This window comes from Tachyglossus aculeatus, chromosome 26 (genome assembly GCF_015852505.1).
Source record: "Tachyglossus aculeatus isolate mTacAcu1 chromosome 26, mTacAcu1.pri, whole genome shotgun sequence".
Classification (NCBI taxonomy): Eukaryota; Metazoa; Chordata; class Mammalia; order Monotremata; family Tachyglossidae; genus Tachyglossus; species Tachyglossus aculeatus.
The window spans coordinates 15,785,789-15,806,916 of NC_052091.1; the positions used below are offsets into that span (position 1 = coordinate 15,785,789).

At 57.0% G+C, this 21,128-nt stretch overlaps 2 protein-coding genes across 4 annotated transcripts in view; one reads left to right on the plus strand and one right to left on the minus strand.

The window, feature by feature from the left end:
- EDC3 (enhancer of mRNA decapping 3) overlaps positions 1-3,291 on the plus strand; it is a 39,672-nt gene extending 36,381 nt beyond the window's left edge. Inside the window, exon 7 of the mRNA XM_038767162.1 lies at positions 2,656-3,291. Within this exon, the coding sequence (XP_038623090.1) occupies positions 2,656-2,990 (335 nt within the window). The 3' untranslated portion in view covers positions 2,991-3,291. The remainder of the gene's footprint in view (positions 1-2,655) is intronic.
- Positions 3,292-6,423: 3,132 nt separating this feature from the next.
- CLK3 (CDC like kinase 3) overlaps positions 6,424-21,128 on the minus strand; it is a 28,364-nt gene continuing 13,659 nt past the window's right edge. For 2 of the 3 annotated variants that reach the window (XM_038767360.1, XM_038767361.1), the window contains exons 6-13: positions 18,669-18,785; positions 17,294-17,460; positions 16,364-16,458; positions 16,113-16,242; positions 11,670-11,752; positions 11,334-11,413; positions 10,552-10,642; positions 6,618-6,794 (exon numbers count right to left, since the gene is read on the minus strand). In XM_038767360.1, the coding sequence (XP_038623288.1) occupies positions 6,618-6,794; positions 10,552-10,642; positions 11,334-11,413; positions 11,670-11,752; positions 16,113-16,242; positions 16,364-16,458; positions 17,294-17,460; positions 18,669-18,785 (940 nt within the window). Of the gene's footprint in view, positions 6,795-10,551; positions 10,643-11,333; positions 11,414-11,669; positions 11,753-16,112; positions 16,243-16,363; positions 16,459-17,293; positions 17,461-18,668; positions 18,786-21,128 lie in introns of all 3 variants that reach the window. The other variant, XM_038767362.1, reaches the window with a different exon arrangement.

Consider the following 21,128-nt stretch of genomic DNA (forward strand, 5'->3'; position numbering starts at 1 on the left):
GCTTACTGTGTGCAGAGCACTGTACCAAGCGCTTGCAGCGTGGCTCAGTGAAAAGAGCCTGGGCTTCGGAGTCAGAGGTCATGGGCTCAAATCCCGGCTCCGCCCCTTGCCAGCTGTGCGACTTTGGCCAAGTCACTTCGCTTCTCTGGGCCTCAGTTATCTGTAAAATGGGGATGAAGACTGTGAGCCCCCCGTGGGCCAACCTGATCACCTTGTAACCTCCCAGCGCTTAGAACAGTGCTCTGCACATAGCACTTAATAAATGCCATCATTATTATTATTATTATTGTTGCCCAAAGTCACACGGCTGACAACAGAGAAGCAGTGTGGCTCAGTGGAAAGAGCTTGGGCTTTGGAGTCAGAGGTCATAATAGTAATAATAATAATAATGACATTTATTAAGCGCCTACTATGTGCAAAGCACTGTTCTAAGCACTGGGGAGGTTACAAGGCGATCAGGTTGTCCCATGGGGGGCTCCCAGTCTCCATCCCCATTTGACAGATAGGCCCAGAGACGTGAAGTGACTTGCCCAAAGCCACACAGCTGACAACAGAGAAGCAGTGTGGCTCAGTGGAAAGAACTTGGGCTTTGGCGTCAGAGGTCATAATAGCAATAATAATAATGAGGGCATTTATTAAGCGCTTACTATGTGCAAAGCACTGTTCTAAGCGCTGGGGAGGTAACAAAGCCATCAGTTTGTCCCACGGGGGGCTCCCAGGCTCTATCCCCATTTGACAGATGAGGGAACTGAGGCCCAGAGACGTGAAGTGACTTGCCCAAAGTCACACAGCTGACAACAGAGAAGCAGTGTGGCTCAGTGGAAAGAGCTTGGGCTTTGGAGTCAGAGGTCATAATAGTAATAATAATAATAATGACATTTATTAAGCGCTTACTATGTGCAAAGCACTGTTCTAAGCGCTGGGGAGGTTACAAAGCCATCAGTTTGTCCCACGGGGGGCTCCCAGTCTCCATCCCCATTTGACAGATGAGGGAGCTGAGGCCCAGAGACGTGAAGTGACTTGCCCAAAGCCACACAGCTGACAACAGAGAAGCAGTGTGGCTCAGTGGAAAGAGCTTGGGCTTTGAAGTCAGAGGTCATAATAGTAATAATAATAATGAGGGCATTTATTAAGCGCTTACTATGTGCAAAGCACTGTTCTAAGCGCTGGGGAGGTTACAAAGCCATCAGTTTGTCCCACGGGGGGCTCCCAGTCTCCATCCCCATTTGACAGATGAGGGAGCTGAGGCCCAGAGACGTGAAGTGACTTGCCCAAAGCCACACAGCTGACAACAGAGAAGCAGTGTGGCTCAGTGGAAAGAGCTTGGGCTTTGGAGTCAGAGGTCATAATAGTAATAGTAATAATAATGACATTTATTAAGCGCTTACTATGTGCAAAGCACTGTTCTAAGCACTGGGGAGGTTACAAAGCGATCAGTTTGTCCCACGGGGGGCTCCCAGTCTCCATCCCCATCTGACAGATGAGGGAGCTGAGGCCCAGAGACGTGAAGTGACTTGCCCAAAGTCACACAGCTGACAAATGGCAGAGCCGGGATTAGCACCCACGACCTCTGATTCCCAGGCCCGTGATCTTTCTTTCCACTGAGCCACGCACCTGGGAATGGCGATGGAGTTGGTCCTGAGACCGACTGTGGGTCACTCAGTTTGACGGTGTTTGAGCGCTTATTGTGCGCAGAGCACCGTCCCAAGCGTTGGAGAAAGTGCCGTAGAATCGGTGGGCACGGAGGTGGTTGACCTCTCTGGCTTTAAATTGTCACCCCTCCACATCTCCTCCCAGGGGGTCCCCGATGCCCAGCAGGTAGGAAAGACAGGATGCAGGGTGGAGGACCTGAGATTTCCTGTGAATCTCGGGTGAGGTGGTCTGAATGCCAATTTGCCAATTTGTACTTCCCAAGTGCTTAGTACAGTGCTCTGCACATAGTAAGCGCTCAATAAATACGATTGATGATGATGATGATGATGAATGCAGCAACAGCAGCCCTGAATCTTGTAACACGGGGGCCGAGGCCGGTCGTAAAGTTTGCCATTTCTCCGTCACGGGGGACGTTGGGCCCCTTCCCGGATCTGAATATCCCAGCGTGGTGATAATGATAATTATGGTATCTGTTAAGTGCTTGCTATGTGCCAAGCACTGCTCTAAGCTTGGCAGCCGCGGCATCGGTCCGCGCTCGGCGGGATGTTGCCCACGTGAACAGGGAGCGAGGCTTTTCGGGAAACCCAGACCCCAGGCGGGCTTTCGTCTAAGCTGCTGTCGCCGGATGGGAAGAGCCCACCTTCCGCCTCCGTCGGTCACCGCGTTGGTCCTCGGGCTGGTCTGCGGGCCTCTCTGGACCCCTGCGGGAGTAAGGCGGGTTTGGCCGGAGAGGCTGGCGAGCCGGTCCTCGCCCGTCTTCCGAGAGCTGGGATAGGGGCCGCCCGGAGGGACGGGCAGGGCCGCAGGGAGAACCGGAGGCTTCTGCGGTATTGGTCGGGGCCCTAAGCAGCCGTCCCCGCGAGTGGGGAATGCGCCCGGTTTTCCCTCTGGAAACGCCCGCGCCCGGGTTCCCGGCTCCCCGGGGGCAACGGAGGAAAGGGATGGGCCGTCGGTGGGAGGGTGCCCTGACTCCCGTCCCTCCTCGCCCCCCCATCCCGGCAGATCTCCCCACCAGCCCCGTGGACCTGGTGATCAACTGCCTGGATTGTCACGAGAATGCCTTCCTGCGCGACCAGCCCTGGTACAAGGCGGCCGTGGACTGGGCCAACGGGAACCGGGCCCCGGTCCTGAGCATAGACCCGCCCGTGAGCGAGGTGGAGCAGGGCATCGACGCCAAGTGGTCCCTGGCCCTGGGGCTGCCGCTGCCGCTGGGCGAGCGCGCCGGCCGCGTCTACCTGTGCGACATCGGCATCCCGCAGCGCGTCTTCCAGGAGGCCGGCATCGACTACCACTCGCCCTTCGGCTGCAAGTTCGTCATCCCCCTGCACTCCACGTAGAGGGGGCCGCCTCCGGGGAGGCGGGGAGGGGGAATGGGGAGGGCCTGACACCTCCCCGGAGCGCCTTAAGGATGGGAGGTTCTGTCTGTGTCACGGTGATTATTGTTGTTGTCATTATTACTCTGTGCTTGCTCTGTATGCCACAGAGCGTATTTAAAGCCGAGGACCCAGGCGTGTGGGGAAGGGAACGGCAGTCGCTGCTGCCCGGGGCGTCTTCGGTTCGAAGGCCCCGGCAAACCGCCCCTCTGGCCCGGCAAGGTTTTCGTTTTCAGACGCGAGGGGCTGTCAGACGGGGGTCCCTGGGGTGGGGGCTTGGGCGGGAGGGTTATCGTCTTCAGAGGGGCGCCCAGGGCCCGCGTGCTTTATGGGCAGCGCCTCCCACTAATCATGTACGAATCAGGGGGGCTTCTCCCCACCCTCAGTACGTGGCTCATCATGGCAGTCGGCGTTCCCCTCCCACCTCCTGAGTTGAGCCAGGTGGACTTTATAAGAGGGATTATTATTATTTTTTTTTTGTCGTTCCCCCGACCGAGGGGGACAGGTGGGGGAATCAAACCGATGTTATGGGATTTGATTTGATGCTCCTCGATTTTTGTGCTCAGCACGGGTAGTGTTGGGACGTGTTACTGTAGAACCTCAGTGCCCCTTCCCCTCTCCTCCCCCCCAACAAGTTTGTGCCATCTTTAGTTTTCCCTGCGGGCCCACGGCGAGAGCCGGCAGTGGCCTCCGGCCCCCCAGTTCCTCTGCCCCGTTGGGCTGCCCGGGTTTGCCGACCTTGGGGCAGCGCCAGTGGCCCTAGATGGGGACGGGGCTGTGGCCTCTCCTGGTTTTACAGGTGACGGGACCTCCCCTCGCCCCCAAGGAGGGTTTCCCCGGCGAGCCCCCTCTGGGGCTGGAGAGAGGGGCAGGGGGCTTTTTGGCTCAATATTCTGGAGCCCGGCCTTTCGTGGAGCCTTTCTGCTCAGGGGAGGGTCCGCCGGGGGATCGAAACGGCGGCGTACGCACACCCTTCCCGAGCTCAGGGCCGATGACCAGCGGGAAGAAGCGGGGCCCTCCTCCTCGGAACCGGTTCTAGGCCCAAGCCAGAGCGGAGCGCGGGACCGAAAGGAAGCAGACTGATTATTTTGAAGTCCCCTGGAGAAGGCTGTGGCCGTCTGGGCCCCTTCCGCCTCTCCCGGCTGAGGGGATCCAGTTTCCGTGTCCGGGGCTCCGAGGGCCACGGGCTCCTCCCGTTTTCCTGCTGGGTCCCGCGCCGCGGGGGAGAGCGAGGGGACTCGGCGCTCCGATTATGGCCGGGGTGGGGATGTGCGTGGCCTCCTCTGTCTCTTCCCCGCCTCCGCCCGACCCTCGGCTTTTACTGGACACAGACCGGGCCCCGTTTCGAGGGAGAGTCTGTGACCTCGAGGAGGGGACGGCGGAGGAAAGGGGAGAGACGGCTCAGCCAGGGTCCAGGCGGGATCCGAGAGGGTTTGGTCCGGGAGCCCGTTGCAGCGGGCCGGTGGACGGATGTCCGGGCGGTCTCCTGGCCCGGGACGGGTGGGGAGGGGGCCCATGGTGAGAGAGCCTGAGCTTCAGCCATGTGGTCCTTGTGTGGTCAGTGGCGGAAACTGGCAGGGGCCTTTGCCTCTTTGGTTTTCCTTCCCCGGGCGATGGGGGCTCTGCTCTGCCAGGGCCCCACCGGCCAAACCATTCCCGTGCCCAGCTCGGGGAGCTGGGGCAGCCAAATTTTCCCCCTTCCCCTGCTGAGTCCGGCCCAAGGCTCGGATGCCGAAGCAGGAAGGAAGACGGAGCCGAATCGAAAGCGGCCCCGCTCCCCCCAAGGGGCATCTAACCCCCACCTAGGTCGGGTCTTCTCTTTACCCCCGTCAGTCCCCGAGCGAAGGCGGGGAGGTTTGGTTCCCCGAGCGAAGGCGGGGAGGTTTGGTTCCCCGAGCGAAAGCGGGGAGGTTTGGTTCCCCGAGCGAAGGCGGGAAGGCTTGGCCCCCGCTGCCGTCACGGGACAAGGTGGGGCTGTAAAATTGCGGAGGAACACGCGTGCGGCTGTTGGAAAAAACCCAGCACTAAAATAAAGGCGAAGGAACGAGACCCGGTGTGGATGTGTAGAGGGTGAGGGGAATGGAAGCCCCCGTGCTGAGTGGAAGTGGGGGCCTTCTCTGTTTTTCCTGCCTTAAGTGTGAAAGGGGGAAGGATGGGTCCCAGGGCCTGAATCCCCTGACGCATTGCCTCGACAGAACAGCAAGGGCCCGCATGGAGTCACAGGAGCCACGGCAAGTCACTTCACTGCTCTTTGCCTCGGTTTCCCTCAGCTGTACAAAATGAGGATTCAGTATGTGTATTTGTCATTCAGTCATATTCACCGAGCACTTAGTGTGTGCAGAGCACTGTACTAAGCACCTGGGAGAGTACGGTATAACAATAATGACACATTCTTTGCCCATGGGCGTACAGTCTTCTCCCTCCTATTTGGACTCTGAGCCCCGTGTGGGACAGGGACTGTGTCCAACCTCGTTATTTTGTATTTTCCCCAGTGCTTAATACCATTATTACTGTTATTAGCGGGAAGAGCCTGGGAGCCAGAGGACTGGAGTTCGGCTTGGTCACTCGCGTGTTGTGGCCATGGGTGAGTAACTTCACCGTGCCTCCGTTTCCTCATCTGTAAAGCGGGGACTCCCTCCCCTTTATGCTGTGGGCCCGGATAACCTTGTATCGTCTACCTTAGCGTTTAAAACAGCGCCGGGCCCCGTTACTGCCTAATAAGAGTAGCATTTCCAGGTGGTAGGTTTGAGAAGGGGAACCTTGGCTCAGCAGCCGGAGCGTGTTTATAGCTCCGTTGCTGGACTAAAGCTCCTGTCCATCCTGACCTCCCTTTTCCCAACACGCTGAGGGGCGGAGGACCGCTTCCCAGGAATGGGTGCCCACGCCCGGGGCTTGCGCTCCACCACCTGTCTTCTCTGCCAGGGCCGGGAGTACAGCGAGCCTGGAGATTTTCTGGGGTCACATACCCCGGGCGGGAGCGGCCGCACCCATCCCGTGGGCCAGTTTTGCTTCGGATTTCCCGTGGGCGAGCAGATGGGGAGGTCTATCCCCCTCAGACCACCTTAGGGGCTTGGGTGGAAAGCCATGACGGCCCACCCTGCCCCACGGGAACCTAACTCTCCTGCATCCCTGCCATCGAAATCCCACGCCGGCTAATTCTGCGCGATTGAGGTGGGGGGCGGGAGCTTTTAACGGCCCCCTCACCGGCTGTCCCCGGGTCCGCCCCGACGAGGGAGAGGGGGCCGGCGGGTGTGGGTAGGGCGTCCGCCCTCCCCCTCGGCCCGGAAAGAGGTTCTTCACACTTGGTTCTCCAGACTGGATTGCTAAGAAACTACTTTTATTCACAAGCTCCGAGGCGGGGTGGGAGGTGGGGAAGGACACTCGGGGGACAAGGGAGTTATCAAACAGTAAGAAACACTTTATTTTAACTTTACAACATATAAATATCTCGGGTCAAATCTGTGCTTTTCCCGTAGCTTTGCTCCCGTCCCTCCCCCCCGGGGTCCTGCCTCCTCCACATTGCACTGGTCGTGCCGGGGCGGGGGGCGGTCCGCCCCCGCGCGCCCCCCCCGCCGCTTCTTCCCCCACCTGTCATCTGCTCAGGTTGCGGCCGCAGCGGAAGGACCTCTCGTCCGGGGTCAGGCCGGCGAAGAAGGGGTGCTGCAGGGCCTCGGCCAGTGTGATCCGCTGGGCCGGGTCGAACTCCAGCATCCTCCTCATCAGGTCGAACAGCTGGGCGTGTTCCAGGGAGTCGTGGAGCATGTAACTCTGGCCGGGGGACAGAGACACGTTCCTTCGTATTTTTTTTTTAATGGCATTTATTAAGCGCTTACTGTGTGCAAAGCACTGTTCTAAGCGCTAGGGGAGGTTACAAGGTGATCAGGTTGTCCCACGGGGGGCTCACAGTCTTAATCCCCATTTTACAGATGAGGGAACTGAGGCCCAGAGAAGTGAAGTGACTTGCCCAAGGTCACACAGCTGACAGTTGGCGGAGCCGGGATTCGAACCCCTGACCTCTGCCTCCAAAGCCCGGGCTCTTTCCATTGAGCCACGCTGCTTCTCTAGTATTAAGTATTAAGCGCTTACCGTCTGCAGAGAGCACTGTACTAATAATGACGGCATTTGTTAAGCGCTTACTATGTGCACAGCACCGTTCTAAGCGCTGGTAAGCACTCGCCCGTTGTTGGGTAGGGACTGTCTCTATATGTTGCCAACTTGTATTGATTCATTCATTCAATCGTATTTACTGAGCGCTTACTGTGTGCAGAGAGCACTGTCCTAATAATGACAGCATTTGTTAAGCGCTTACTATGTGCACAGCACTGTTCTAAGCGCTGGTAAGCACTCGCCCATTGTTGGGTAGGGACCATCTCTATCTGTTGCCAACTTGTATTCATTCATTCGTTCAATCCTGTTTACTGAGCGCTTACTGTGTGCAGAGCACTGTACTAATAATGACGGCATTTGTTAAGCGCTTACTACGTGCAGAGCACTGTTCTAAGCGCTGGTAAGAACCACCCGTTGTTGGGTAGGGACCGTCTCTATATGTTGCCAACTTGCATTCATTCATTCGTTCAATCGTATTTACTGAGCGCTTACTGTGTGCAGAGCACTGTTCTAAGCGCTGGTAAGCACTCGCCCGTTGCTGGGTAGGGACCGTCTCTATGTGTCGCCAACTTGTATTCATTCATTCGTTCAATCGTATTTACTGAGCGCTTACTGTGTGCAGAGAGCACTGTACTAATAATGACGGCATTTGTTAAGCGCTTACTATGTGCACAGCACCGTTCTAAGCGCTGGTAAGCACTCGCCCATTGTTGGGTAGGGACCATCTCTATCTGTTGCCAACTTGTATTCATTCATTCGTTCAATCGTGTTTACTGAGCGCTTACTGTGTGCAGAGCACTGTTCTAAGCGCTGGTAAGCACTCGCCCGTTGTTGGGTAGGGACCGTCTCTATTTGTTGCCAACTTGTACTCATTCATTCGTTCAATCGTATTTACTGAGCGCTTACTGTGTGCAGAGAGCACTGTACTAATAATGACGGCATTTGTTAAGCGCTTACTATGTGCACAGCACCGTTCTAAGCGCTGGTAAGCACTCGCCCATTGTTGGGTAGGGACCATCTCTATCTGTTGCCAACTTGTATTCATTCATTCGTTCAATCGTGTTTACTGAGCGCTTACTGTGTGCAGAGCACTGTTCTAAGCGCTGGTAAGCACTCGCCCATTGTTGGGTAGGGACCGTCTCTATTTGTTGCCAACTTGTACTCATTCATTCGTTCAATCGTATTTACTGAGCGCTTACTGTGTGCAGGGCACTGTTCTAAGCGCTGGTAAGCACTCGCCCGTTGTTGGGTAGGGACTGTCTCTATTTGTTGCCAACTTGTATTCATTCACTTGTTCAATCGTATTTACTGAGCGCTTACTGTGTGCAGAGAGCACTGTAATAATAATGACGGCATTTGTTAAGCGCTTACTGTGTGCAGAGCACTGTTCTAAGCGCTGGTAAGCACTCGCCCATTGTTGGGTAGGGACCGTCTCTATATGTTGCCAACTTGTATTCATTCATTCGTTAAATCGTATTTACTGAGCGCTTACTGTGTGCAGAACACTGTTCTAAGCGCTGGTAAGCACTCGCCCGTTGTTGGGTAGGGACCGTCTCTACATGTTGCCAACTTGTATTCGTTCATTCAATCGTATTTACTGAGCGCTTTGGAGTCAGAGGTCAGGGGTTCGAATCCCAGCTCTGCCACATCTGCTGCCCAAGTGACCTTGGGCAAGTCACTTAACTTCTCTGAGCCTCAGTGACCTCATCTGTAAAATGAGGATTAAGACTGTGAGCCCCACATGGGACGACTTGATCCCATTGTATCCCCCCAGCACTTAGAACAGTGCTTTGCATATAGTAAGCGCTTAAATGCCATTATTATTATTATTATTATCATTACTGTGTGCAGAGCACTGGACTAAGCGCTTGGGAAGTACAGGTTGGCAACCTAGAGACGGTCCCTACCCAAAAAAGGGCTCACAGTCTAGAAGCGCTTCCCAAGCGCTTAGTACAGTGCTCTGCACATAGTAAGTGCTCAATAAATGCGATTGAATGAATGAATGCATGATAATGATGATGGTTATTTAAGCGCTTGGTACAGTGCTCTGCACACAGTAAGTGCTCAATAAATACGATTGAATGAATGCATAATAATGACGATGGTTATTTGTTAAGCGCTTACTGTGTGCCAGGCACCGTTCTACACGGTGGGGGAGATACAGGGTGATCAGGAAGTCCCACGTGGTGCTCACAGTCTTCACCCCCATTTTACAGATGAGGGAATCAATCAATCAATCGTATTTATTGAGCGCTTACTGTGTGCAGAGCACTGGACTATAAGCGCTTGGGAAGTACAAGTTGGCAACACATAGAGACAGTCCCTACCCAACAGTGGGCTCAGAGAAGTTAAGTGACTTGCCCAAGGTCACACAGCTGACAAGCGGCGGAGCCGGGATTAGAACCCACGTCCTCGGACTCCCGAGCCCGGGCTTTTTCCACTAAGCACGTCTGTCGAGTACAGTGCAACAATATACAGTTGACGATCCCTGCCCACAAGGAGCTTACAGTCTAGAGGCGGCACCCCCGCTCTTGGCCCTCCTCCAATTCCCTCCCCGACGGACAATGACCGCCAGCGCCCATCCCAGCTGTCTCAAGGCAGCGAGAACACCACGGACGGTAGCGGGGGGAACCGAAGCTCTGGGAATGTTATATCTCTATTGATGGCCTTTATTAAGCGCTTACTATGTGCCAAGCACTGTTCTAAGCGCTGGGGAGGTTCCAAGGTGATCGGGTTGTCCCACGGAGGGCTCACGGTCTTCATCCCCATTTTACAGGTGAGGCAACTGAGGCGCGGAGAAGTGACTTGCCCACAGTCACCCAGCTGACAAGCGGCGGGGCCGGGATTTGAACCCGTGACCTCAGGCTCCCAAGCCCGGGCTCTTTCCACTGAGCCGCGCTGCTTCTCTACTGCACTGGGAAGTGCAGTGACCCGCCCAAGGAGAAAGCCAGAAAGGAGCCAGGGCTAACGGCGGCCTCTTCTCACCCCCCACGACTGGACTCTGACCACCGAGAACAGTTGAGGGCCCCTCGTCTTTGCAGAAGCAGCGTGGCTTAACGGAAAGAGCCCGGGTTTGGGAGTCCGAGATCGTGGGTTCTAATCCCGGCTCCGCCACTTGTCAGTTGAGTGACTTGGTGCAAGTCACAACGTGCCTCAGTTTCCTCATCTGGAAAACGGGGATGAAGATTGTGAGCCCCACGTGGGACAATCTGATGACCTGGTATCTCCCCCGGCGCTTAGAACAGTGCTTGGCGCAAAGTAAGTGCTTAACGAACACCATCATCGTCTTTCCCCACCCCGGCTCGCCGTCCCTCCGCTTCCCCTACGTGACCGGCCCCCGTACGGCTCGTCCCACCAGCCCAAGAGACCCGAAGTGGCTGCCCCGTGACGAGGGGCAGGGCCGGGCCGGACCACCTACCCTCAGGGGTTTGCAGTTTTCCTTCACGTATCGGCCATCCGAGGTGTTCTCGTCCCAGATCAGGCTACCTTTGTAGAAGTACTTCTGTTTCCTGGAACGCGCAGAGGGGTGTGTGAGGCGGTGGGGAAATGCAATTGTCACACAGTTGTCACACAGCTGACAGTTGGCGGAGCCGGGATTTGAACCCATGACCCCTGACTCCAAAGCCCGGGCTCTTTCCACCGAGCCACGCTGCTTCTCTGTACTTCACAAGTGCTCTGCACACAGTAAGCGCTCAATAAATACCACTGAATGAATGAACGGACCCCCGGGGAACCGCGAATGGCCGCTGCGGACCGGCCTAGACCCGCGGGGGGCTGGGGACCCTCCTGACGGCTTCCTGGGATCTTGGGAACCTTGAGGTTGGGAGAGGAGTGGGTTGTGGGATAAGGCAAGCAGTGGGAGAAGGTAGGGACTGTCTCTATATGTTGCCAATTTGTACTTCCCAAGCGCTTAGTCCAGTGCTCTGCACATAGTAAGCGCTCAATAAATACGATTGATGATGATGATGATGATGAAGCGGTGGTCAGGACATGTCCATGGGGGCAGGGGCGAATCTTTAAACACCCTAAAATGACAAGCTGCCGGCCCGGAGTGAGAAGGGCTGCTGCCAGGCCTCACCTCCTGCAGCCCTGCTGCCAAAGAAAGGTCGCGGCTCCTGGGGACGCTCCCCACCCAAAGGCCGACACCGGGCCCTGCCCACTGAGTCCCCGCGCCCAGAAGGCAGGGGGGCGGCCGCTCACCTGGTTCTGTGGATCATGTGCGAGGGGATGGGCCCCAGAATCTTCTCCATCATCACAAGGTGTTCTCGGTTCTCGTGGGTCTGGGGGAGAAGGGAGCACCGCGGAGGGGGGGCGGTTATTGCGAGTTCGGCAGAAAGCGAGGGGGCTGGGGAATGATGCCGAAGCTCCCCCGGCCCTCTGGAGCTGGAGAAGAGCTGGGCGGCCAGGAAAGGACAAGAGGGCGGGTGGTTTCCCTGCAGGGGGAAGGGGTGGACTAGGGTCCCGGCCCATGGGGGCACCCCACCTGCCGGGACCTCGGACCCGGGGGGCCCGAAGAGGAGGGTGGCCGCTAGCTACCTGGAAGAGGGTGAAGCCCCGATAGTACTCGAACAGGATGCAGCCGATGCTCCAGACGTCACACGGCTGTGCCCAGCCCAGCTCTGAAACCAAAGAGGAGGCGGTGGGTGAGGGAGGGAGGTGGCGGGGCCCAGCCTCTCCGGGGAGTGGTTTTTGAAGGCCGGGGGACCTGGACAGCGGACCGGCTTCGGATGGGATGACTCTGGTCACTGGACCCGACAGCACGGAGTTCGGTCTCCACATCCTCCTCAGTGAAATTCTCCATCCCCGCCACTGCCGCTCCATCAAGGGAAAGCTGCCTTTCATTCTTGATCTGCTCCTCACCTACTCACTGCTCCTCCAGGCCACTGGTGAAATCTGGCTCGCCCCAGAGGACACGGTTGCTGCTCTCTCCAGGGGGGCCTCATCTTCTCCCACTCCCCAAGACGCCCGTGGAAAGGGAGAGGAGTTGACCCCCTCCTTGCCCCGCAGTGCCTCTTTCATACAATCCCATCCCACTCATTCCCTTTCTCTGAAGCCCATACCATCCACCTCTATCACTCCCATTCCTCACTGCCATAATTTCCCACCCTCCCACCAGCCACCTCCAACTTTCTGGAACATTTTGACCCCTTGCCACGCCTCCCCCGCCCGAAGCCTTTTTTAACAGCATTTAAGTGCTTACTATGTTCTAGGCACTGAACTAAGCACTGAGACAGACGCAAGCTAATAAGGTGCAACAGTCCACATCCCACGTTGCTCCTCAGAGACTTCAACATCCACGTGAACACTTCCGTCGACCTCTGCTGCCCACTTCCTCTCACTCCTCGACTCCACCGACCTCCCGCTCCAGCCCACCTCGCCCCCTCATCGACTTGGCCACAAACTCAATCCCATCTCATCATCTCTACTCACCTGATAATCTCCGACTTCTCCGACCACAACCTCCTGACCAGCATTCTCTCTCACAGGCTCCCTCCCCTGCAAATCTGACCTGTTTCCCAAACTGAGACCTCCGACCTTTCGATCCCATCCAGTTTTCTAAAGTCAGAATACTCCATCCAGTCTCTATACCCAATCTACCTTCTCTCAATACACAAATCCATACCCTCAACACTTCCCGGTAACTCAATTCCCTCACTCCCCCGTCCTTCCACCCATCTCGCACCACCAACCCACAGCCCGGAATCACCCCAAGAAGTACGCTTTCTCTGCTCTTCTCCTTGAGCTGTGGAGCGCCGCTGGCAAAAATCCCAACAGGCCGACCTCATCTATCTGAAATTCGCCCTCTTCTGCTTCAATTCTGCCCTCCCCACCCACTGAGCAACAATACTTCATCCTTTTTGATTCCCATGGTCATGGCCTGTGACAGCTATTTCTGACTTTTACCTTCCTCCTCACACTGTGTCTCCCTGCCCCCGCATCCCACGCCATCTTTTACCCCTAATATCCTGGCCATGTACTTGGGCGATAAAATGTAAACCATTTGGCACGGGCTCCCTAAAATCTCCCCTCCTTTCTCCTCCAGCCCCCTCTTCGACTTTCCCATCTTTCAAAGCAGATCTCCCACCTTCTCTCACAATCGGCCTCCTCCACCTGTGCCTCTGACCCCCATCCCTTCTCACTTTATCAAAGCATCTGCCCGCTCCATTCTCCCCTCCCTGACCGCCATCTTCAACCACTCACTTTCCAATGGCTCCTTCCCCACTGCTATCAAGCATGTCCATGTATCCTAAAAAAAAGTCCCTTAACCTCACGGCTCCCCTTCCAGTTACCACCCCATCTCCCTCCTACCACTCCTGTCCAAACTCCTGAACCTCCTGCAATCTGGCTTCCTCCTCCTCCATTCCACGGAAACCACCCTAAGGTCACTAGTGACCTTTCTGCCAAATCCAACGGCCTCTACTCCTTCCTAATCCTCCCGGACCAGACAGCCGCCTCTGACATGATGGACCAACCCCTTGTCCTGGAAACGTTACCTAACCTAAACCGTCGTCCTCTCGTGACTCCCCTCCTATCTCTTTGACCGATTCTTCTCAGTCTGTTTCATAGCTCCTCCTTGGCCTCCTGCCCTCTGACATCGGGGGTCCCTCAGGGTTCGGTTCCCGGTCCCATTTTACCCTCCATCTACACCCACTCCCTTAGAGCACTCATTCATCCGTTCACCCTCGGCCCCACAGCACTTATGTACATATCTAGAATTTATATACTATGCATTATTTGTTTATATTAATGTCCGTCTCCCCTGCTAGGCTGTAAGCTCCTTGTGCGCAGGGACCATGCCTACCAGCTCTGGTGGACGGTACTCTTCCAATCACGTAGAAGAGTGCTCGGCGATCAGTAAGCGCTCACTAAATGCCTTTGACTGATTCACTCCCATGCCTTCAACTACCATCTCTACACAGATAATCCCCAAATCTACCCTTCCAGCCCTGATCTCCCTCTCCCGTAATCTCTCATCTCCTCCTCCAACAGATCTACTGGAATGTCCTGCCGACACCTCCAACTTAATACGGTCAAGCAAGAATTCATCTTCCCGCCCAAACCCTGTCCTCCCCGTGATTTTCCCATCCCTGTAGACAGCACCACCCTCCTCCCTATTTCACAAGCCCTTTATTTATCTTGGCATTATTCTCAACTCACCTCTCTCATAATAATAGTGATAGCATTTATTAAGCGCTTACTATGTGCAAAGCACTGTTCTAAGCGCTGGGGAGGTTACAAGGTGATCGGTTTGTCCCACGAGGGGCTCGCAGTCTTCACCCCCATTTTCCAGATGAGGTAACTGAGGCCCAGAGAAATGAAGTGACTTGCCCGAAGTCACACTGCTGGCAATTGTTGGAGCCGGGATTTTAACCCATGACTTCTGACTCCAAAGCCCGGGCTCTTTCCACTGAGCCACGGTGCTTCTCTACAACTCCCACATTTAATACCACGAAATCCTGTTGGTTCTTCGCATCTCTAGAATCCGCCCTTCCCTCTCCATGCAAACTGCTACTCCGCTGGTCAAAGCACTGATCTCCCACCCTGACTGCCGAACCCGTCTCCTCACCTCCCCCGGCCTCCTACCTCTGCCCTCTCCAGTCCTTACTCCACTCTGCTGCACAGATCCGAAAGAAAAACCGTGTAGTTCACTTTTCCCACTCAAGAACCACCCGCCCGCCTCTGCAAAGGGACACTCCGTTCGGCCAGCTCTCTCCCTTCTGCCTGACCTCGCTGAGCCCCTCCTGCAACCCAAGCCGCACCTGCGCTCCTCTACCGCCCACCAACTCTCCAGACCTCAATCTCATCTATCCTGCCGACGACCCCGCTTCCCACGTTCCCCCCTGGGACTGGGACGCCCTCCTTCTCGGTGTCCATCATTCTCCCACTTTCAAAACCTTCCTAAAATCACAACTCCTTCGAGAGGCCTTCCCTGGCTCAGCCCTTTCTTTCCCCTATGTGCTCTCCCCTCTGCGTTGCCTCTGCGCTTGGTCGGACACCCCTTAAGCCCCCTGATACTCAGCTCAGGCCCCCGGCACCTTTTTATACTCAAATATTTTCCCTCTTTGTGAACTACGTTAGCGTCTGTCTCTTATAGACTGTAAGCTCCTTGTGGGCCGGGAACACATCTGCCAACTCTATCATACTGTACTTTCCCAAGTGCTTAGTACAGTGCTCGGCGCTCAGTAAATACCACTGATTGACTGAAACAGACCTGTCAACTAATACTGAGCATCTACTGCAGCGTGGCTCAGTGGAAAGAGCACAGGCTCTGGAGTCAGAGGTCATGGGTTCAAATCCTGGTTCCGCCACTTGTCAGCTATGTGACTTTGGGCAAGTCACTTACGTTCTCTGTGCCTCAGTTACCTCATCTGCAAAATGGGGATGAAGACTGTGAGCCCCCCCGTGGGACCTATCACCTCGTAACCTCCCCAGTGCTTAGAACAGTGCATTGCACATAGTAAGCGCTTAATAAATGCCATCATTATTATTATTACTGTGGGCAGAACGCTGTGAGAATCTAGGACGGTCAGCAGATCCAATCCTGGCCTGGAGGAGCTTACAGTCTAGTAGGGGACACCGACGCTAGAACCAAGTACAGGTGGGAGGAAGGAATAGAGTGTGTAAAGTAAGCAGTGGGAGTCCAATCAGGTCACCCAAGCCACGGGACATCTCAAAGAGGGTCAGCGGGACCCCGCGGGCGATACCCGGGGCCCTCGTCCGGCCAATTGCTCCGCCCCAGAGCGCCTCGCGTCTCCCTGGACCTCCTCTGACCACTACTTGCCCCCGGACAGCTGGCAGGGGTGGGGTGGGGAACACCGCTCCGCGGGGGAGAAGGAAGATTTCTGGGGTGAGGGGGAAATGCAGCACACTGGGAGACCCCGAGGAGCAAGGCCAAAGAGTCAGATGCCACGGGCCCCTGCTCTCTCCCTTCCCCACCCAAGCCAAGAGATCCTGGGACCTGCGGGGACCACTGCTCACCGAGGATGACTTCGGGGGGCCGGTAGTGACGCGTGGCCACGATGGTGGTGTGGTGCTCGTGGTCGAAGGTGGCGCTGCCGAAGTCAGCCACGCGGATGCTGGTGTTCCTCACGGACTTCTCTTCACAGCTCTGAAACGGAGGGCGGGCGGGCGGGCGGGCGGGCGGCCGTCAGGGGCCTCGCCCGCTGGCCTCAGGGCAGCCCGGAGCCCCGGGCCCCGCCGCCCCCCTGGGGCCAGTCCACCCATCAGACCTTGTGTTCGTTGTACAGGGTGTCGAAGTCGGAATTCACAAACAGGATATTCTCGGGTTTGAGGTCAGTGTGGGTCAACTGATTCTCGTGCAGGACTGCGGGGAAGAGACAGATGGACAGACAGGCAGAATGAGCGGCAGGAACGGCCGGTTACGCCAACGCTCGCCGCCACCACCGAGTTTGCGGCCCGACTCGCTGCTCCCCCGGGGTGACTGAGGGAATACTCCCTGCCTCTCTTGCCGGAGGCTGTGGCTTGGTTTGGCCCAGGAAGCCAGGGGCTTCCAGCCCGTTACTGAGCCACAAAGAATCCCTTCTGGACTGGGCCAGAGCCAGGAATGCCCATCTCCCCGTTGAGCAGAGGGGTCAGTTGGGACGGGAATGATCTCTCGGGCCCCGGAGGCCGCCCACACCTCTCGGTAACCGAGCCCGTACCCAGAGGCCCAAGGGCCACGAGAAACCCGGCATCGAGCCGAACTCATGGGAAAGAAACAATTCGTCTGCTTTTCCGGGTTCCCTCACTGAAGGGGCGAGACTCAGTGCCCGCGGGGGCCCCAGGCAAAAGCTAATATTCTCTTCACTTGGGCACGCGGGTGGCCGGAGCTAAAAATCCTGGACCTGTGGGTTTTCGGGCCAAGCCCCGCACGGACTATTCGACATCATCCCAACGGCCTGGGAATAGGGAGGAGGGAAAGGGGCTGCATCCCGACCCGTGATGAGTTTCTGGCCCAGCCCCCGTACAGGGACTGCCTCTGCCCACTCCGGAGGAGCCAAGCCCGCCGGGTCTCTCCGGGGCAACCCCGGAAAAGGGGCGGTGGCGACGGCTTGGCCACGGGCCATCGGGGTCACCGGGAGATGGCCGGACCGACCCTCCCGGTCCGAGGCCTCCATCTGGGGTGCGGCCGGAGGGCCCGGGCTCGAAGGCGCGCTTACATCGCAGGGCGTGGCACAGCTGGTAGGCCATGTGGCGCACGTGGGGCAGGGGATAGGGCTGGAAGTTGTTCTCCTTGAGAAACTCGAATGTGTTCTTGCCCAAGAGCTCAAAGGCGATGCACATGTGGCCGTGGAAGTTGAACCAGTCCGACATGAGGACGCACAGGCTGAAAGAGAGGGGCGCGGGTCACAAACTCAGGGTGCGGCCAGTTCTCCCGGGGGCAGGGCCGGGGGACAGGAAGGACGTGGACACAGCTCCCAGCTGGGACGGGGGCGGGATGAAGTGTGGCTGCTCGGCCCCGGCGGCATGTGCTTCTTTTTTTAAATGGCATTCGTTAAGCGTTACGTGCAAGGCGCTAAACTAAGCGCTGGGGTAGATACAAGGCAGTCCCCGTCCCACATGGGGCTCTCAGTCTAAATAAGAGGGAACCCACATTTTCCAGACGAGGGAACTGAGGCAGAGAGAAGTGAAGCGACGTGTCCGAGGTCCCCCGGCGGGCAAATGGCGGAGCCGGAATTAGAACCCAGGTCCTTCTGATTCCCAACTTTCCACTAGGCCACGCTGCTTCTCTTGAAAGAGAAGGGGCTTACCCCCACCCCGCTCACCCGCAGTGTGCAAAGGGGCAGACGCTAGGGCTCTCGGGTCTTCCGACTGCTCGACACAGCAACGAAGAACCCGGGAACAATCTGCTGCCAATGCCAGCGTTTCTGTAAGTTGTTAGGTGGGAGACTATCTCTTTAGAGCAAACAATCCCCCGGCTTGGGGTAGTAACGGGGAGAGGGGGTGAGACGTGTCGCCTCTCCCCGCCCCTTCGGTAACTTGCTCAGTTTTACAATCGGGCTGTGGGGCCACAGTCCTGTTACAAAAATAGCATCGCTAGAGGGTGGGGAGTAGAGGGGAGGATGCACACATCAAACTCGACTCCTCCCCTGCACCCAGCCCTGGCTCCCACGCCGTCCACTACCCTCCTGGAAAAATAAGCTTCTGGGAGAGAAGCAGTGGGGATGCGGCAACCTTTTCGGGAAACCCCACCTGGACGGCTCATCTCCCCCCTAAACGTACTAGTAGGTCGACACTCTTGCCTTGGGCCTCTGTGTCGGGAGAGGGTCCTTAAACCGCCTCGGCACTGACAAACTGGGGGATTCAGATAACCCAGAAGGATCCAGCTTTGGGGATGGAAACCCTGGCGAAAACAGGTGTCTGCGCCTCTGTACGCACGCCCTGGGAGTGTGGCCATCTGAAGGCCTAGTACAAAGAGGGCAGGAGCGTAACAGGTCCCAGTTCCCGCCCCGAAGCGAGGCCAAGGACGGTGGGGACCGGGGCCGTCGTGCCCTTGGCATCCCCCAGCCGGCCCCGCGGCAGGGAGACACTCACAATTTGTTCTCTTTGTCTTTCTCTCTGATCTTCTTGAGCACGTTGATCTCCAGCCTGGCCGCTTCGCGGTACTTCCCCACGTTGCGGATGATCTTCAAGGCAACTTGGGACTTGCCTCTGCGGGGTGGACAGAGAAGGCGGGGGGGGTGGGTGGGGATCAGGCCTCCCGCCACCCCCGCCCGGCCCCCGGTGGCCCGGAACGCGGTCCCCAGGCCCCGGACTGAACACTACCAGATGGCTGGATGGGGGACGGGGAGAATGGGGAGTCTGTATTGAGCTTGTGGCCCCACTGGGCTAACTGGGTAGGACTGAGGTGTGCCATGGCCACCCGGCCTAGCAGGGTACGGAGATCTGCCGTGGCCACACTGGGCTAACAGGGTAGAGAGAGCTATGGTGACCATGCTGGGCTGGTTGGGTAGGGGTGAGATCTGCCATGGCCCCACTGGACTAGCAGGGTACTGAGAGGTGTCAGTCGACCCTATTTATTGAGCATTACTGTGTGCAGAGCACTGTACTAAGCATTTGGGAGAGCACACTATCATAGACAGGCAGACATATTCCCTTCCCACAAGTGATCACACTGGGCTAGCAGGCAACTGAGAGCTGTCTCGGCTGGCAGGGTGAGCTCTGGCGTGGCCACGCTGGGCTAGCAGGGAAAGGTGAGTCCTGGTCCCCACTCCCTCTCCGGGTTTGTTTCTCTCCCAGATTCCTCCCAGCCTGGCTCTGTTCAGAAAGAAGGTGGTCCGGGGGATCCCAGACTCGGGGGCCGGGGAAGGCAAGGGCACCAAGCTAAGCGGGGAAACAGAACGAGCTCCAGCTGCTTCGGGGCACCCTCGGATCGCCGGTGGCAGCAACTTGGCCCGGCAAATAAGGAGCAGGAAGGTACCAGTCCGCCTTCGCCTCGCTCCACTCTCTCCAGGGAGAAGAAAAAGCGGAACCTCCCCGTTCTGGACTCTAGGCCTGGCCGGAGTCATCACTCTCCCGGGCCCAATGGCGTGTTTCCAGACTCAGCTGTTGGGTTCGCCGGTCAGAGGCCCCCCGGGATAGCCGGCCCGCCCCCACCCCTACGCGTTTTCACGCGGTCCGGCGCTTCTGCCCTTCGATGGGTGAGACCTCCCTTTGTTAGGCTGAAGCAGCTTGAAAGCTGCTTGCTCCTCCAGGGCTGGAGGGAACATGGAGAGGACGGGGGAGAGGAGAGGGAGGAAGGGACGGGGGCAGATAAGCAGAGCGCCAGGCGGACAAGAAATAACTGAGATGAGCCGGGTGGGTTTGGGGCGAGAGAAGGACGGGGCTGCCGGGCTTCGGGAGGGCGAGACCAGGAACGAGGTGCAGGGGGAAGAGCTTGGGTGGTGGGGGGGACCTGCGTTTGAATCTCAGCTCCGCCCCCGGCCTGCTGTGTGACCAGGGGCAGGTCCCTTCACCCGTGGCTAAAATGGAGATTTGATCCCTGTCCTCCCTCCCCTTTAGACTCTGAGCCCCATGCGGGACAGGGACTCTGTCCATCTGGTTGAATTACATCAACCCGCAACGCTTATCGCAGTGCCTGGGACATAGTAAGTGCTTTAATCCCACCATTATGATTGTTGTCATCGGATTATTATGGTTATTATTATTATGGATAATAACAATACTAATAATGACTGGCACCAGGCACCGCCGACATCAATTATGACAACCGTGGCTCAGTGGAAAAGAGCCCGGGCTTTGGAGTCAGAGGTCATGGGTTCAAATCCCGGCTCTGCCAACTGTCACCTGTGTGACTTTGGGCAAGTCACTTCAATTCTCTGTGCCTCAGTTACCTCATCTGGAAAATGAGGACTAAAACCGTGAGGCCCCTCCGTGGGACAACCTGATCACCTTGTAACCTCCCAAGCGCTTAGAGCAGTGCTTTTGCACGTAGTAAGCGCTTAACAAATACCATCATTATTATTATTATCCCAACAAGGGATGGCCACTCTGTGCGTACGACGCGGACGGGACCGTGGCTCCCCTCGACGGCCTTTGCGGCCGCGCCCGCACCTGAAGGTGAACGTCGCCGTCAGTGGGGTCTGTGGTGTTCCTCCAGAATAAAAGATAGAGGTATTCACTCGGGAGAGATGTGCTTTAGAGTTAGGAAAAGTCAGGCCCCGAGGGGAGACACATCTGCTCCCCGCCCCACCGATCAGGCCCATATGGTTCCCAGGAGCTCTTCAACTGGAAATTACCCTTTGGGTCCCTCTCCACCCCAGCATCGCTCCTTGGAGTGGCCAGTGACCACGGCAGGTGGCCCGGGTGGAGCGGCTGCAAAACAAGGAGAGGGCCTCCCACCTGCACCTAACCTCCCTGATCCCGCTTCCTCAAGAAGCCGCATCCTCGCTCCCGGGGTCCCCGACGGCTCCGGTATCAGCAGGAGAAAGCCTGGCCCGGTTGGAGGGCGGGGAGTGACGTTCTCCACCTGGCTGAAAACTCAAGTTTTCGGAC